Source organism: Rhopilema esculentum, chromosome 19 (genome assembly GCF_057945365.1).
Source record: "Rhopilema esculentum isolate cy_ngs chromosome 19, ASM5794536v1, whole genome shotgun sequence".
Taxonomy (NCBI): Eukaryota; Metazoa; Cnidaria; class Scyphozoa; order Rhizostomeae; family Rhizostomatidae; genus Rhopilema; species Rhopilema esculentum.
Window position 1 is genome coordinate 6,485,734 of NC_142833.1, and position 18,471 is coordinate 6,504,204.

General features: G+C 35.7%; 2 protein-coding genes across 3 annotated transcripts in view; both read left to right on the plus strand.

Moving 5' to 3' along the window:
- LOC135688515 (exosome complex component 10) overlaps positions 1 to 14,941 on the plus strand; it is a 30,333-nt gene extending 15,392 nt beyond the window's left edge. For both annotated transcript variants that reach the window (XM_065205387.2, XM_089114233.1), the window contains 9 exons: positions 7,963 to 8,019; positions 8,365 to 8,502; positions 10,550 to 10,624; positions 11,064 to 11,102; positions 11,574 to 11,667; positions 11,875 to 11,942; positions 12,392 to 12,536; positions 14,059 to 14,126; positions 14,780 to 14,941. In XM_065205387.2, coding sequence (XP_065061459.2) covers positions 7,963 to 8,019; positions 8,365 to 8,502; positions 10,550 to 10,624; positions 11,064 to 11,102; positions 11,574 to 11,667; positions 11,875 to 11,942; positions 12,392 to 12,536; positions 14,059 to 14,126; positions 14,780 to 14,845 — 750 coding nt within the window. In that variant the 3' untranslated portion in view covers positions 14,846 to 14,941. The remainder of the gene's footprint in view (positions 1 to 7,962; positions 8,020 to 8,364; positions 8,503 to 10,549; positions 10,625 to 11,063; positions 11,103 to 11,573; positions 11,668 to 11,874; positions 11,943 to 12,391; positions 12,537 to 14,058; positions 14,127 to 14,779) is intronic.
- On the plus strand, positions 7 to 8,020 carry LOC148957947 (uncharacterized). The gene has a single exon (XM_089114234.1). It carries the CDS (start codon positions 4,077 to 4,079, stop codon positions 5,424 to 5,426), a length of 1,350 nt encoding a protein of 449 aa, XP_088970360.1. The 5' UTR covers positions 7 to 4,076; the 3' UTR covers positions 5,427 to 8,020.
- Positions 14,942 to 18,471: the final 3,530 nt, after the last annotated feature.

The window sequence follows — 18,471 nt, forward strand, 5'->3', positions numbered from 1 at the left end:
GTAAGCTTTTTAAAAATACCGTCAAATTAGGGGACGTTTGTGGCTCAAAACACATAAGATGTTACAATTCAGAATCTTGTCGTTTATTTAAGAAAATTTGTTTTGTTACTTTTAAAGTGCGCAGAAAACTTTTTTCAGCTCAAAGCAAACTCAATGGGCTTCTGCTAAGCAAATATCAAAACCAGAAATAATTTGTTTAATCAGGATAATTGAAAAAGAAAATCTGCTTTACAATATCCTAGAGAATCTGACTATTGTTCAACTATTATAGACAAAGTTTTCTCAAATTTGTGTACTCTTTACATCAAAAATGGCAACATCATTTTCAACAGTTTTTGATCGTAAGAAAAGCAGTTCCCTCAAACAAAACTCTTTCACATTATCAGCATGATGATTCAAGATTTAGTCAAGAGATATTTCTTTTAGATTGAACGGAATAGGTGGAGATATAGCATACTTAAGAAGTACTTTTCGTCCTACGCTCTTCAGAGTATGATCGTCGAGGATAAGCAACGGGGACGTTGAAGCATAATGCCGTGGATTGGCAACGTTTCATCACAATTCGAAAGTCAAATCAAATCATTTCGGAGTTTCGGAATCTGTTTACAAAAATGCAGAACATTCCGACCCGTGTAGACAGATAGAAATCGTTTTCTCTCTTGGGCTCTTCAACTAGGCGAGAGGTTAGCGGTTGCTTTTTGGTAAAGAACAAAGAACCAATCGAAAGTGTCTGTCTTCCTCTCATGTTTCTTTCGATCAAAACGTTATATTAATTCTCAGCTTTCTTTCGGTCGTTATCCGACGTTTGTACTCTGAATATAGTTGGTTTTAATTAGCTTGAGTATGCATAGCTAGAAATTGTACCAACTTTAAATAAAGAAAGAAGAAAAAAGAGTGTCGGACGACAGTACTCCAGCGTCTCTAACAGAAAGGGGGAGGTAATAGAAGGGGGGTGTTCATTCCGGCCAATTTTCAATAGAAGGGAGGTGCTTATAGAAAAGGGTGTTCATGTCGACCAGTCCTCAATAGAAGGGGGTTCTAATAGAAGGGGGTGCTCAGGTTGGCCAATTTTCAATAAAATGACAGCAAATTTCAATAGCAAAGGGGAGCTAATTGAAAGAGTGGATGTTGGTAAATCTTTTGATTAAAAGGCAGTGGAATTAGTAAGATAGTGACCCTGGTTACTTGATAATGGATAGATGGTTAGAGATAAAGATAGACAAACATAACAAAGGGAATTATGACAGTTAAAAAAATAGCTACTTTCATTCAATTTTTTGCGTGTTCTGGTCATGACAGATTTGTAAAATTTAATTGAAGGGGGGTGCTAATAAGCGTTGTGGGGAGGGCGAATTCTTCTGAAATTAATACACGGGAGGGGCGTCTATTAGAGACACTAGAGTATGCTGTGTTTCTGCTATTTCGTGCCATCTTATTTGTACCAAAAACCTATTTGGTAATTTCTAAAGGCTTAACTTTGAATACTTGATTGGTAATGAAGTGATGTAAATGCAAAACTTAAGGATGCAAATAAAAATTCAATAACGGACTCTGCAACCATGGCTACTATCTTCCACGATCTCATTGTAAATATAGCAGTTGGTGTCACAATAGGAATATCCAGGTCACCCTAATCTTTCTTAGATTATTTGTATAATTTTTGCATTACTCCCACTCCTCACGAATGTCCTGATTTCATAAATCTGCTAAAAACAGGCAATCTACAGGTTTTAATAGTTACCAATAAAATTATTAAAAATTCTCTCCTTGTATATCTTCACGCTTATCTTTGATTATAAATGAATCTTCACTGATAACACTTTAGACAACAAAAGTTTCTTGATCTTTCTTAATCTCCAGAAAGCTTTCGATACTGTCAATCACAAAATCCTCTTCACAAACTTGAACACTGTGGTATCGAATCATTGCTGTAGCCTGGTTGAAGTCCTACCTCGTCAATAGAAAACAGTATCCATCTGTCGATTGCCACAATTCAAGTCTTCTTGGTGTAACTTTGGGTGTACCACAGGGCTCTGTAATTGGTCAACTTCTTTTTCTCATTTATGTAAATGATCCACAAAACGCATCGAATAGACTATTTTGTTATGTCTTGGCTGTTTAATTGACTTGTCAAAAATATCTATTTTGAATCTAAAAGTTTGAAAAGTTACAACAACAAAATGTCTGACTGGATTACACTGTTTGACATGTTCAAAACAAAAGTGCTCTCTACTCGATTAGTCTATCTGCTGAGAGAGTTGGTCCTTAGGGTAATTTCCCTCCATACAGACTTCTATCATTTTTCTGCTATTACTTATATTAGTTTCCTGTTTTTCATCATTTTTAATCTTGTTCTTCAATCTTTGTATGCAGTGGAATTTTAAAATTAGATGAAATAGAATTGAAACTAAACTGAACCAACGTTTTAGAAATATAAATTATTGCAAATTTTTATTTGTTACCATCAATCTAATTACAGAGTATGATAAGAATACTAAAGCGTAAATGGAAATCAATCAATCCAAAAAGCCTTCCTTGAATATTTTGTAAGACAGGATTGGTGACAGTATTTAATGCCCGAATCCAATCGACTACTCGTGTCAGTTCTACGATAAGCAAAATACACTCTTTTCAAGCTGTTCTCGTCTTGGTTTTAGCTAAAACGCACCTTTATATAACCTGAAACCCAGCTGTGAATGTCAGATAATCGTGTGAAAGACTGACCAAGGCTATTTAGAATGGGACTATTGAATGATTTATGCACCATATTTGTTGTGTTTCTGTTAATCAGCTGCTCGATCGAAATCTAGGCTAATCTTTGCTACAGAGGAGCAGAAAATGTATCAAATTAGCAACATGCTCCTACAAATTAGCAACATACAACATTGTCCTGTTTTGATGTTTTCGTTGATTTTGTTTCCCCACTGCAACACCATTCCCCACCACACTAACAAAGATGTGGCTCAACAATACTAGAGTACCTATGACTTCAAGCCACGCAAATAAAAGGCTCCCCTTAAGGCTTGTCAGCAGTCTTAGGACAAAGGTGTTTAGTTTCGTGTTGTTCCTTTCATTTGGAAACCAGGAGTCATTTCCAGTTTAACTTTCAGCTCTTTGGATGATTCTGTAATAATGGCTTGGGTTTTCACATTATTCAAGGTTTTCACAATATTTGGTCTCACCATAAACGTTTTCGCAAGTGTAAAATATACGCCACATTCACAGAATTTAGCATGGCTCTGAAGAAAGCAAGCATTTTGAGACAATTTTCGACCTAAAGCTTTTTTCTCGCAAAAGGCAAAAGGCAAAAGGCAAAAGGAAATTTCAAGGCAAAAGGATCTCCATCGTGTTATTGATCAAGACCAACAGCCAAAACGAACCCAGGATTGTATTACTATCATCGGCGATTCCATGGTAAAAAATATTCAAGGATTCAAAATGAAGCAAGCAATCAAGAATGACCGAAATGTTTATGTTAAGTCATTCTCAGGAGCAACAGTGGATTGTATGAACAGTTACGTTTGCCCAACGATAAAAAAAATCCGAAGACAATCATTCTTCACTGTGGTACGAACGATTTGAGAAGATCCCAACCTGCCTGCAACATCGCTAGAGACATCTTCGAACTAGCTAGAACATTGGAAACCAGGAGTAACTCGGTCCTGATTTCAGGGTTGGTACCCCGGGGCGACTCGTTAAATGGAAAAGCCACTGAGGTAAACAAGTTGCTGAAGCAAATATGTATAAGCAAGAACTTGAAATTCATTGACAATTCGAATATAGATCCAAGCATACACCTTAATCGTAGCAGGCTACATCTAAATGACCGTGGAAACACGCTTTTAGCTAACAATTTTATTTATAATCTAGGATACTGACTAGAAATCGAGGGGGTAAAACCATACAAAGAGCTTCCCATCGGCATAGAACCTGGGAAGCCTGATCTATCCAGCGCCAGTATTTGTAACGCCCCAGCAGTTACTGCTGGAACTACTGCGCATGACCTACATGACACCACCGACGACAGTGATGCAAAATCAGCATTACATAATCTGCGTTTAAAGAACATAGGTCGTATGACTATCGGGTATCTAAATATAAATTCCATTAGAAATAAATTTGATGCACTAAAAGCGATAGTTTCACAGAATCTTGACATTCTAATGGTCGCCGAAACAAAAATTGATGATTCATTCCCAAAGGGACAATTCTATATTGAAGGTTATGCTGATCCACTACGGCTTGACAGAAATTGTGAGGGTGGCGGTCTGTTGGTCTATGTGAAAAGTGACATCACAATGAAGCAGTTAAAGTCATTTAAATTTGATCTTGACATTGAATGTATTTGTTTTGAAATCAATTTAAGGGGGAATAAGTGGGCTCTTTTCAGTGTTTACAGACCACCGTCCCAATCACAAGAACACTTTTTCGAAAATCTTGGCAAAGCAGTTGATCATTACAGTGAAAAATATGACAAATTTTTATTACTTGGGGATTTTAATACAGTAGAGACAGGTCAACAGATTCGTACTTTTATGAATAGTTATGACCTCAGAAATCTGGTGAAGGAGCCAACCTGTTTCAAGGCTGACAATCCACGGTGTATTGACCTAATCTTAACCAACAGATATAGGAGCTTCCAACATACCACCACTACCGAGACAGGTCTCTCTGACTTTCACAAAATGATAGTCACAGTTTTGAAAACGACGTACCAAAAGGCTGGACCTACTGTTATTAACTATAGAGAATATAAGAAATTTTCGGAGCAGACTTTCAAACGAGAACTTAAGGAAGAGTTGGCTAGCATTAAAACAACTGATTTAGACTACAGTTCTTTTCAAAATTGCTTTGAGAAGGTACTTGATAAGCATGCACCGATGAAGAAAAAATACGCAAGGGCCAATGATGGTCCCTTCATGAATCGAGTTCTTCGTAAAGCTACTATGCTGCGCTCTAGGTTGAAAAATAGATATAATAAAAGCCGCACAGCTGAACATTGGGAAGCGTTTCGTCGACAGCGTAATTTGTGTGTCAAATTATTTAGAACGGAAAAAAGAAATTTCTATAAAAATTTGAATACTTCTGATATTACAGACAACAAGAAATTTTGGAAAACTGTAAAACCTGTCCTTTCCGATAAAAGTCGATCGAACTCAAATATTACACTTATCGATAATAATAGGATGATTTCCAATGATAAGGAAGTTGCAGAAGCCATGAACGATTATTTTATATCGATAACTGACTCATTAGGTCTGACAGGGAACAGGGAGGTTACCATAAGTACAGATGGTTTATCAGATCCTATAGAAAAGGCTATAATGAAATATTCAAAACACCCTAGCATTAGGAAAATTCGCAGTTTTGCTCGAATTAAAGGCTACTTTAAATTCCAAGAGGTTACTGTGGAACAGATACACTGAAATTGAGGGGCTTAATCCTAAAAAGGCAACAACCTTTGGAAATATACCCGCGAGAGTGCTGAAAAATAGCTCTGACATTTGTTCCGAATCGTTGCAGCTTATTTTCAATAACTGCATTCAAAATGGTGTCTTTCCCGACCTATTAAAACTAGCAGATGTCACTTCCCTCCACAAATCGGAGGAGAAAACCAATAAGAAAAATTACAGACCGGTTAGTGTACTACCAACTGTTTCAAAGGTTTTTGAGAGACTTATGGATAAACAGATTATTGATTATATGCAATCGTATTTATCGTCACTTTTATGTGGTTTTCGTAAAGGGTACAATGTGCAGCACGCATTAGCTCGAATGCTTGAAAAATGGAAAGCAAGCTTAGACAGGGGAGAAAATGTTGGCGCAATCCTTATGGATCTCTCGAAAGCCTTTGATTGTATTAAACATGACCTCCTTATAGCAAAACTAGATGCTTACGGATTCAGCCATGAAGCACTGTGTCTTGTTAACAGCTACTTGGAAAATAGGCATCAGAGAGTTAAGATTAATGGATCATTCAGTACCTACAAACAATTGCTCCTTGGTGTTCCGCAAGGATCAGTTCTTGGTCCCCTCTTCTTTAACATCTACATAAATGACTTACTTCTCTCCTTAATGGATACGGATATCTGCAATTACGCGGATGATACAACTCTATATGCGTGCGATAAAAATCTCAATAATGTAATTGCAAGGCTAGAGAATGACTCAAGTATAACTATCCAATGGTTCGCTGATAACTTTATGAAGTTGAATACAAACAAATGTCATTTACTTATTCTTGGCAAAAGTTCTAATCAACAGGTTAAAGTTAATGTAGGAGATTCTATCATAGAAAACTCGGAAGAGGAAAAGCTACTAGGTGTTGTGATAGACAAAAAACTCAGTTTCGAGACACATATCAGTAAGTTATGTAAGAAGGCTGGTAGCAAACTCACCGCCCTCGCTCGCATATCTGGATACATGGACGCTAATAAACTTAAAATCTTAATGAGAGCATTTGTAATTAGCCAATTCGAATATTGTCCACTAGTCTGGATGTTCCACAGTAGGCACTTGAATAGTAAGATTAATAGAATACACGAAAGAGCTCTGAGAATTGCATACAAAGACTATGATTCTAGCTTCAACACTCTGCTAGAAAATGATGGCTCGGTAAATATTCATGTAAAACACCTGCGAAATCTTATGATTGAAATGTTTAAAACAAAGGGAAATATCAACCCTCCTTTTATGAGGGAGATTTTCTGCGAGCGTCATGCTGTTTATAATTTGAGAAATAATAATGAATTTATGGCACCAAGAGTAAGAACAACCATTTATGGAACCGAAACTATCAAATATAGAGGGCAGCGTCTTTGGCTCTCTTTACCTCAGCACATAAGGAATGCTCAATCTATTAATGAGTTTAAGAAAGAAATTAAAAGCTGGAATGGCACAGACTGTACATGCAAACTATGTAGGACGTTCGTGCCACAACTTGGTTTTTTGTAATTCTATCTTTTAAATAGCTCAGGTTTTTATAGTTTTTTAATGGATCATTTTGTATTTAAAATTTTATGTATTTAATCTCGTATGTATTTAGTTGATGTAGTAGTTTTAACAGTTGGCTTGGATTAGCTCATTTCTTTGTAAATAGCTATGTAGCGCCAACTTTAAATAAATTGATTATTATTATTATTATTATTATTATTCTGACACTCTTCAGTGTAAAAAATATCAGAATATTGATTGAAAACTTTGTAAGCTAGGAAAGATATAAACCAAGTTGTGGGTCAAATTAGGCCAATCAGAAATTCTATATTTAAAATATTTCAAGCTATCGCTTTGAAAATTGAAAGCGGAATTAAAAAGTATGCTATTTCCATCTGATGTGAAAACAGGACGCCATGAAGTATCTCTAAGCCATTAAGTATCTTCAAGCATCTACGTTCCTCTGCATGTTTAAATGGTGCCATTGTCTCTGTCTCAAGAAATCTTTAATATTCCCCATTAATCGGCAAGTCTGTTTAATTATGTATGTACATAGTCAATGAAAAGTTACTGTTTACCGATCTGTGATAAAGTGCTCTATGTCGTATAGGCAGAGCTGTACACGCTATCTGGTGTATAGAGCAGGCCGGCTTGAAGTTGCTATTCCGTGTCCACATAAAAGGACTGCGTATACCCAACTTGTCAAGCCACCCATCAAAATAACGGTTTGTGATTGGTTAGTATTCTTGCGATGCAAAACTGCTCACATGAAAAGCTAACCTCTCAGCAGGATGGATAAACAGAATGACCGTAATGGCTGGGGCAATGACATGAAAAATCACATGTTTCTAACAACCCCAGAGTCGCTTGATTTAGCTGGACACATAACCTTTTATAGATCTCCTGTTCTATACTCTAAATAGTATAAACATATTCATATACACGTATATAAATATTACCAACACTTTGTTTCAGTTAATATATTTATCTCCTCGCGATGTCGTCAAGCTACACTTAAATTTTGTTCAGCTTTCAGGAAGTTCTAACACAAAACCATCGGAAGATACATCACAACCCAAGCGAAAGGTTTTGATTTCCCAGTTATTTCTTATACAATTCTTGTTTTAACCTCTTTTGTTTACCAATTGCAATAAGATGCAAAGCCATCTTGCATTTGAGTTAATTTCGGCTGTAAGATTCTGATCAAGTTCCGTTTTTTGTACAATTTTGCAATGCAAAAGGCTTCCGTTTTTTGTACAATTTTGCAATGCTAAAGGCTTTCTGTCCTCTATCTTTTTTAGATGCATATAACAACGAATTTTTCCATTTGATGCTCTCCTTATTTATCAATCATTCTCGATTTTTGCAAATCTTTTACTGTACCTCTGATTTATCTTTTCTTGTCGTTATAACTTCCTCTATTTGTTCCAGGAAAAAGATGACTCGTTCGTTGAAACACTAGAAGGAAGTGACTACTACTCTTCTGCCCAAACTGGCTTCGAAATTTACACTCCGAGTGGACCATCCGTCAAGAAGTTAACCGTGGCCACCCTGTTTCATGACGAACCCGTAAGAATAGAATTTATAATTCTCACATGCTTGTGTATTCTTGTTTCTTGTCTGTTACTAGGCGTTAATCCTATCTTTTGTTTTCTACAAAATACCAATTGTATTTTTGGATCCTTTCTATTGTAGCAGAGTTGGGTTGGCTCGCTGAAACCCGTGTTTGTAAAACCCAATAAAGTCAAAGTTGGGTGATCAGAAAATTCTTTTAAGATCTATAAAACTGTAACTGTAGGAATACCTGGTTTAGTTCCCACGGCAAGAATGTGTCGAAGCAACAAGAATTAGACTTATTCATTACTTTATGATGCAGCAAGTGCTCAGAGGAACGTTCTTTTCAAATGTCAGACTGTACTCAAGTCATGTTTAGTGGTACATACATTTCGGGATTGTGAGTTTTTAGAAGTTTATGAAATTGGTAATGAAGTTTTGGTAAATTTTGGTAATGAAGTTTTGACTTTAGTCTTAAATTCTTTGGTTTGTATTTCCGTTTGACGGGTCGGGTAGGAGATGAAACCTTATCTGTGACATATGAAACATTGATTTAGGAAAAAGGTGAACTATAAACACTTTGGCGCTGAATTCTTTTAACGTTCCGCTATAACGAAACTTTCATGTAGCAGATATGCGAGTGGCACACATCTTATGACCAGTATGAGGAGTACCTACTTGCGAGTTTTGATGACAATGATTATGATAGTGTATTTGAGAAAGGTACGAAAGAAAGCTGGGACGTCAGAGTGAGTGCAGTTGATGATAGAAGAATAGATTGGACTGTTCATCTAATTAGTATAACTGAAATGTAGAATGCATACTTCATAAAGAGCTGGTTTTAAGTTTAGAAGTATCCAAACCTTCCTCTAAAACTTTTACAGAAAGTGCCACAGAAATAAAGTGACAAAGGCGAAGTATATTGCTCACAGTGAATTTCCGCCCTGACTCTCTGACGCGTTGCCAATTTTAACTGGGCAGTCATGCTGTACATCTATTGCCATGCATCTTGTTTTCTGGTGACGCATCTCATGGAAAAACTAACATCATTTGCAAGTCTGAATTGGCAAGGCTTCTGCATCAGAAAAATCAATGCTCTTTTGCAATCGAATATTTTCAAGGCTTATTCACGCGAAATACATCCGTAAAAGGATCTACCTTGCAACAAATTGAATCTGAAGGCTGAAAAAGAAGAAAGTGTTGACAAAGAGAGCCGGAATTCAGTGAAGCGTACTGCAATTGTATCGTATTGAAAATCGCTGTTATTTATCGTCAGTGGATATCTACTAGAATTGTTCAAGCTTCTAGCGGATAATAATGCCACCTCCATAGTTAATCTTAATAAAGTTAAGAACGAAGCAGAAACCGTCCTACTGCCAAGTAGTGTCATTTATGGTCGAGAATCACAAGCAGAGTATCTAATATCTGGTTTTTGAGTAATAACTTGCCAAATACGCTTCCATTAAAGGTCTACAAATGTTCTTCAAAACTAGAAAATATGATCCGAAATTGAGAGATTGAACCCTGTTGTAGAAGACAAGCCAGATTTTACAAAGTTTGAGCTGCAGAGAATTTGCCTGCGTATCGCCCACAATGAAAAGTTACACTCAGAGCATCGTAAAGCCTTTCTTAGATCATCAGATACTTCTGTTTAAGATCTTAACGACGTTATGATATCCACATTTTGTCAATAGACACTTCAATAAAGAGGTGATTGCAAAAGACGAGACGTTTCCAGCAGCTATTATCCCTCTACTCTGCCTGCCACAGTCCACCATGCCACTGAGTCACGCTGAAATTGTTCTATGCAAAACGTAACTGTAAAATGTTTGAATGATAGTTTCTGTTCTACATGAAAAATGATTAATATTTGTCTTCAGAATATCCTACAAATATATTTTTCTCGTGTCACTTTTTCTTGACTTGGCCTAGGAGTTTTAAACTTACATGATGCTCCTGACTATTGGTACAGCATGAGATCATGGGATTCTCCAATAATATAATTCTTACCATCTATTATAAACAATTTCTTTGTATCTTATGTTTCTTTTTCTTTCATTAGGATAAAAAAGAGAAAACAGATAATGAAAGAAAGGCACGGTTTATCTTAGAGTCATTCAGAAGCCCGTTTGAGTTGGTGAGAGCCTAGGGTATATTAACACAACAACTCTTTCCTTTTGTATATAGTTTAGGCTTAATATTGTCATATAATCACATATAAGCTAGACATGGAAGTCCACATTGAATGTTTTGTTCGTTGTACTTAAAAAGTTCAAAATAATACAGAAATTGAGAAAATCCCTACTAATGTTGAAACAACATACTCTAAAGAAGTGTCGGATGAAATTGCTTTAATATTATGCTCCATGTTTCCGCCAATTATGCAATTTTGAAGTTTGCTGTTTTACTAATCCTTTCACTGATTGTTGTACTACAATATTTTTTGCTTTTTTCTGCATATTTTGCTAATAGAATCTGAAGTCTTCCTTTACTATCACATTAGAAAGTGAATGAGAAATTTTCACGAATTAGGCCTAACAAATGTACGTAGTGCCAAGGGAACTTTCTCGTTTCAGTATTTACCCAAGGAAAGGAATTCCACAGATCCAGCAGAGGTCAGTAACTTTTTGATTGAAATTATAAATTTATTGGCGCAGTTGCAAATTTTTTTCGTGTTTTTTTTGTGAAGTGGTCTAGTATTATTAAAGTTCTTAAGAGTTTGCAAATTAGTTTTTATTATCAAGACTAAATGATAAATCAACTGCTTATTGTGCAATTTTGAAAAAATGAATTTTGAAAAATCTTCCTTTTTTCTTGCGAAACAGCCTTGAATCAAGGAGGGAGAGTTCAGAGCATAGATTTATCTTGTCTTATACATTTGGTATTCTTCGAATGATCTTACAAATGAATGAATGGATAAATTAATAAATAAATAGCTACATAGATAGGTAGATGAGTGAATAAGTAAAGAAATAAGTCAATTGATAAATAATTTCAACAGATAGATAAATAAGTGAATGATGAATTAATGCATTACTGGAATCTTCTGCATTAATGTCTACTGACCACTCAATATTCGTTTTTAGATTAATAAAAAATGGAAACAATCTACTGTCACATTTTTGGAACAAAACAAAGAGGCAGAGACAGAGACAGCCGGTGCAGGGCCAAGTTCTGAAGGTATTAGAGTAGATTACCTCACGTTGACAGTTAATTTTGACAGCAGACCTTGAAAGTTGTACCTTCTCTTACTTTGGCAGAGCTAATGATTTCATGAGTCGTTTTATATACATTTTATCGGAAATTTCTAGTTTTTTGTCATTGGTAAAATATTGATTTTTTATATTATTTGGTGATTTATTTATGGTTTTTCTTTCTTGATGATAGACAATGCCCCTAAAAGAAAATCACAAGAAGAATCTACCAACAGTTCACAGAAGACTCTAAGAGATGAGGTATCGAGAATTAAGGATAGACGTATCAAGCTTGTATTTCCTCTAAGAAAGGCCGTTGATTTTTTATTTCCATTATCATTGCTACCATAAACGTTTTATGGAGCTTTCTTGTAGTTTCCTCGTAGTTATTCTTGTCCAAAAGAGAAGGTGGCCATCTCTGCTTTCTTTCTGTTTTTATGAATCTCTGTTTTGATCGCCACTTCCTGCTAAACACTGATCTTCATTCTGCATTAATTGCAATGGCTTTATGTTGGAAATTTTTTCATACGAAGTTCAATTTTTTTCTGGACCCTTTTTTGAGCCTCGAGCCAAGACTTTATATTTCAGGCGCTTATATTTTTTTTCATTTTTGGAAATGATTAGTGGCACAAAAAAACTTTATTCTACTGCTGTTTCTCTCTGTTATTGTGGAAAATTTAAACCTTGTATCGATTTTTTGTTTCTCATAGCTTGTTAAGAAGCAGAAAAAGGGTGCCTTGTCGGAAGACCCAAACAGTGGATCAGAGTCACCTGTTTTGTTCTCTTATGAAAAAGCAGCAACTGGCCCTGCATTTGTCCCATTTGACTACTCAAAAGCAGGGAAAATAAAGACAGGTATTTATCCTTCAAAATTATCGCTTATCGAAATGCCAATTAAAAGTTTGGATTTGTCCTTTATGAAATGAAACTTGTGTTGTTTTCGAAGTCTTCGTACATTTGGTAGATATCTGACTTATATATTCAGGACAGTCAAAGCTTCTTATTTCTGAAGTATTGACCATTCATACTTAGATAATCTACTAGTGTTTTGTAATAAGGATTTCTCAACTGCCTCCGAATAAGAACAAATCTCAACCTCTGTAATCTTCTCGTGTCCTGGATCTTCCCATTGGTTCCAATTGAACCCCTTCTAGATACTGCTGAGTTTCCATATTACACCATATGGGTAGGAACTTGTTGTTAACGAAACAGTATTAGAGTGAAAGTTAATTGGTGTTTTTAAAAACCAATATTAAATTTATTTCATTTTGGTACTTAATTTATTCGCTCGTTATATTGTCGCTATACATTTGAATTCCGTTAAGTCGGACCTGCAAGGAGGGTAAGGAAATTTTCTGACTTGACGAATGTACGACTTATCAAAAATACGACTTTTGTTTTGAACAGGTAAGAAAATCCAATGGAATTTGAACATCTGTCCGACTTAATGAGTTTAGAGTTTTCCGGAGTACGACTTAACGATTTTCAAATTCATGTGGAATCAAATTCACTTACAGACAATAAAAATCCAAACACGAAATCAAGCACACTAAAATACCGATAACTAAAATTGTCTTAATACAATGCCTAATATCGTTTATCCTCGTATTTTTACCTAGAAATATCAAATTTAATAAAATTTTGACACTCAGTATCGTACTGCCCTTGCTTTACCATTTAGTGCTCTCCCTGGAATATTTTATCATTTTATCAACGCTCGAATTCTGCTTTGAAAGTCATTCAAAACTCTTTGTTGGTGTTTCGTTATGAATAAAGGGTTCTTACCACATTTTTATTACGATATGCCATATTGGAAGTTATCTTTTTACATGCTTTGCCTGTCAACAGTTGCCAAGCTCGCAGCTTCAAAATTTATAGTCGCATTTGTACTAAAGTATCTATACTAAAATATCAAATATTGATGACAAAAACAGACAACAATAAAAGACTCTAGGCCAATATTGCAAGACTTATAAGGGAAATTTTTAGATACCAAAAACAAATGCAGGTCACCTCCTGTAAAGCAGACTAAGTTCTTTGTTGTAGTTGTTGCTTCTCTTTCCTTGTTTTTTTTGGCTGAATTTACATAAAATTTAATAGTTGTCGCTTAATCATGTTCGTACTGTTACTTGTTGTTGCTGTTCATTAATTAATTAATTTTCTTTTTTTCCGTTAAAAGCTCTGTCATTTAGACGTAAAGAGCTTATTTAAGTATTAAATTGTATAATTAAGTTGTCTCATCGCATTTTGATGACAAAATACACAGTACATGTCACTGACAACTAGATGCAATGTAATACAATCTGCTGTGAGATACTGGATGTAAACATGTCAAGAAGTTTCCATTTTACAACGTATTTTTCAAATGTTTTTTCAGAACCTGGCTCTTCAAATGATGTCACAAAGGAGCAGTTAGGGAATATTGTCGAAGCACCGTTAAAAAAGGTAACATATGCAATTCAAAATTCATTTTAGTTCAAATCAAAGTTTATTTTGGCTAGATAGTTGCAGTTGCAGTCATAAGAAGGCATCAGTGAAGCACCGCGCTTACACGTTCTGATTTCCAACTTCACGCCAACTGTAAAAAAGTCCTCGATATCACTCGTCTTCCAGTTGAAAAGGCTATTGACACTAGGAAATAGTATTTAGAAAGTACTGCATTTTCTATAGACCCCCTCCCTCTCCTTTACGCTTATTCTTATCCCCCTCGTGTAAATTTTTTCCGTCTTCTCTGATCACACTTTTTAGGGCTCTTTTATGGGGGAACCTTGAATAACCGCAAAGATTCAAGCTTCAAGAAAGTTCTTTGACAAGTGACTGTAATAAAACCTAATAATTGTAGCATAAAGCAGTCAGTCTGAGTGTTTTTTTCAAGCTAGGTGACCAACGGCTGGTGCCGACCATTTCGGAATGTTCCATATATATACATGAATAGTAGTGCCGTTCAATGCAATCTTGATTTATCTGTAGCTCTTTAGATATTAAGTGCGGTTTATCTGATTTTATCTATTTATAAATATATAGTTTTTCATGTTTCAACGCAATTAGTCGACATATTCCACCACACTGTCTACATGTTAGCGTTATTTTGCATTCAGGGTGACGTCCGTGCCAAAAAAAGATTTCAGAGAGGCGGAGGAAAGTCAATGTCATACAAAAGATAGGAAAAGATCACAGAGATTTTTCTCTTTACATAGAATATTAAATGTAGAAATGTACAGCTTTTACGTATGTATGAAAGCGTTGCTGTCTAGGTCAAACGTGTCGTTCTTTCAACATTGCCTTGAATTTGCTAATAAATGTCGCACTTGTACTCGCACGTCGAAAGCAGCCTTCTCAGCTATTATCACGGCATGTCTATTGCTGATTTCGTCGTTTCCTCTTCGTTTTCTAATAACGTTTGTATTGATGTTAAGCCCCGGTCAAACGAACTGAACATTTGACCGGGGCTTTATATCTGCAAACGACACCTGCATATAAGAATCTGTAGTTTTACATGTCAGGCTGTTTAGAGTCGTATATCGAGCGGAATTTGGTTTTTTTAGTGGTGCTTGTATATTTGCAGGGATCAAGCATTCTGTTCGTTAAGAACTTTGTTGAAAATAACTGCGATTTTACCAAAGCTCCATGCATGATTGTGACTGATAGAGTATTTTCTGGCCTATTGTGTAATTGTTTGGGAAGACAACTTTTTTATTTTTATTGATCTGCAAATAAGAGCCTTTCAAGTTGGGAAGACAACGCACCCTTTCAAAATATGCTTGCTTCTTCGCGTCGTTGTTTTTAAACTGTCCGATCCAGAGAGGATTTCAATTAGAAGGATTTTGCGCACAAGGTAGATGACACAAAAGAAACTCATCCGATTCTGTAAAAAAGTGACTAATTTTACGAGAAAGATTTTAGACATTATAATGATAACAAAATTGACTAACTTTCAACAAATACCTAATCTGTTATTAAACAAAATTTAAAATCAAGAAGAGCCATCGAGAAATTCTCGCAGTAGACGCATTCGTTGCCGTGATAACATAAAAAAGCCAAGGAACAAGACCACGTCGGCTATAAAATATAGTTCTACAGCCTGTAATTCTCCTGAGAATGTCGTCAAAGTATAGGCCTTCGTTCTCTCCGCACAAAAATCTGAAGCAGGCTCTGCTAACCCAACAGCTTTAACTTTCCCGACTCTCTGGTTTATCCTGGTTTTCTCAATGACCGAATAAAGCTACTGTTTTGGAATTCTATAAACTTAATTCAAGAGACCTTCCAATCCAACACACTGATGAACTGAAAGGAATTTTGCAGCATCGTGCTTTTAGTCAACTGACAAATTATAAACCAACATTTGGGGCAGTGCGGTCTAGTCTCCTGTATAAAATGGGCCCTCATTTTCATACCTAAACTTTCTAAAGTTGTTTCACAGACACATAGATGACTTGTTTATATCTTGTGTTCTGTTTCAGGGCCGGTGAAACGTATTTGAAAGTGGAGGGACCAAAATATCAAAGTCTTGAAAGGGCTTAGGAAAAATTTTAGAATTATGTTGTCTTAGGGATGGCCAGAAACTGTATCTAAAATTAATTTTGACTGAAGGTGTCACATAGTCGCGTCTATTGTGATGTTGACTTGAAATATAACAGTTTTGCAAAGTTTTAGAATAACCACTATCATATAGCTCGTAATGAAACCTTTTTTAGATTTTAAAAGTACCCGAAATAAGATGGAGGAGAAAAATAAATGAAACACGGATTAATAAAAAACATTAACGTTGAAATATCAATACGAGAACCATCAACTAAAGATAAAAAGTTAAGTAATTTTGTACAGTTAAGATATATCTTTGTAACATCTGATCTGAACCTTTTCGGAAATTAAGTGCTTTAACAAAAGGTTGAAAACCTTCAAACTGGGCTTGTCAAAATGAGTTTAAATAGAATTTGTTATTGTTTAGGCAATGGAAAAAACGAAACTCCTTCAATTTGTGCTGGCACCAAATTATCCTAGACTAGGTTTCTCGATTTATTTGCTAAGCCAAGCTGTTACTCGTTGTAAAACTTAGACAATGACCGATTTCTTCGATCTAATTTCCATATTAAATTTTATGTATGTCTTCTATGGTAAAGACATAGCAATCAAGGTAAAGCTAAGGACACATTTAAGAGAATACTAGGCAAAATTACTTACAAAATCGTTTACTATATTTATTTCCACTTTTTCTTTAGCTCTACAGAAAAGTGGGGAGCCATGCCCCCCCCCCTGTCGCCGGCCCTTTGTTTATGTCAGTCTGTTGATTGATAAAAAATCCTATCATATATGAAGCTCTTTTAATACTTTTAAGAAATATTTTATTTGAATCTGAGCCTATAGGGCCAATTACCTTGTTTATGCAAAGGTCTTTTAAACTTGAATTTGTCACAGTGTTTCAATTTCAACATATCCATACTCGCCACATTATTGCGTTTGGCATTGTTCTTGGCGGGCTAGACAATTGTAGAATAGTTTTTTAATGTAAATTTAATAGGCTGTACATTAGCACGTGAGAATTTTTTATTCTAAAACAAAATTTCTACACCTGTTTGTACTCTATTTCTTGCAAGAGAGAGAGATGAAGTGGTCAGGGACGCCGGAGAGAGGGGCGCGGGGGCTCAACCTCCCTTCTTACCTTTTGATAGGAGGGACAAGGAGGCCAAAGTTCCCTTGACATCAGCCGTTTGTAATTATCAAAATTTTCATATGAAATTCTGACTGTACTGCTTTACTCATGACGACACTTCTCAAAACTTGCCCAAAGACCAAAACAAAATGAAGAACGAATTTTTGGTAGCTGGGAACTATTTTCAAATTCCCTTTCACTCAAGCCTGTCCCCCCTTGCCCCTTGGTCGATCCGGCGTCCCTGAGAGGGGCCCTGATAAAAGGATGCTTATCTAAAACGGCACTGTGAACTACATCTCCTGCTGATGCTTCTGCTCAGTATTGTTGATAAGGTTGAAAATTCCAACTTTACTTGAGAAACATTTTTTCTCGACCTGTTAACCTACTGAACCTACTAAATTGGTTTTTGAAAATAGCTATATTCCAGATTTCTAGTTTCTGTATTATATCCAACATTTTACTCGTAATAATTAGTCTTAAGCAGGGGCGGACACTTGGTCAAATATTGGGGGGGCAAGCCTATTGTTTTAATAAGATGACGTCACATTTCCCATTGTTTTAGAACAAAAGACCATTGTTCTCTAAAGTATTGGGGGGGGGGGCGATCGCCCCCCCTCGCTCCCCCCCAAGTGTCCGCCACTTGCCTGTTTAAAATAATTCAATTTAACTTAACCCCTGTCCAAAAATAAAAAAGCGGCATAATTTGAGATCCAGGACTTCACATTTAAAAACGATTAGAAGATGCTTCTGCTCCAGAGTGCAAATTTTAATAAGTTCCAAGATTTTTACATTTATAATCTCAACATCCCAAAACTATGCTTCAAGCATAGTAGCACTAAAGAAGATAAAGGAAATCTCTAAATTTTGATTAACGTTAAACGAACATTTAATCTTTTGGTAAGAAGTAAAGCAACATGAAAGTCAAACCAGTATTAGATCTTGGATATATTTAATGCTAAAAAGAATTATTATTTCAAGTCAATTAGCAGCGATTCCATTCTTTTTCTGCTTTGCTCATCTTAAAGCTATTTGCTGCAGCTCAGTTATTTGATAAATATCTTTTTCACAATATAGAAGCATCAAAAGGAATTGACCATTTCATCTTTTCGTCTTGATCGAAGGAAACTTTTTTAAAATTTT

Bases quoted from the DNA above. Each gene is read 5' to 3' on its own strand.
- LOC148957947 (XM_089114234.1), top strand. From the start codon at position 4,077: ATGACTATCGGGTATCTAAATATAAATTCCATTAGAAATAAATTTGAT.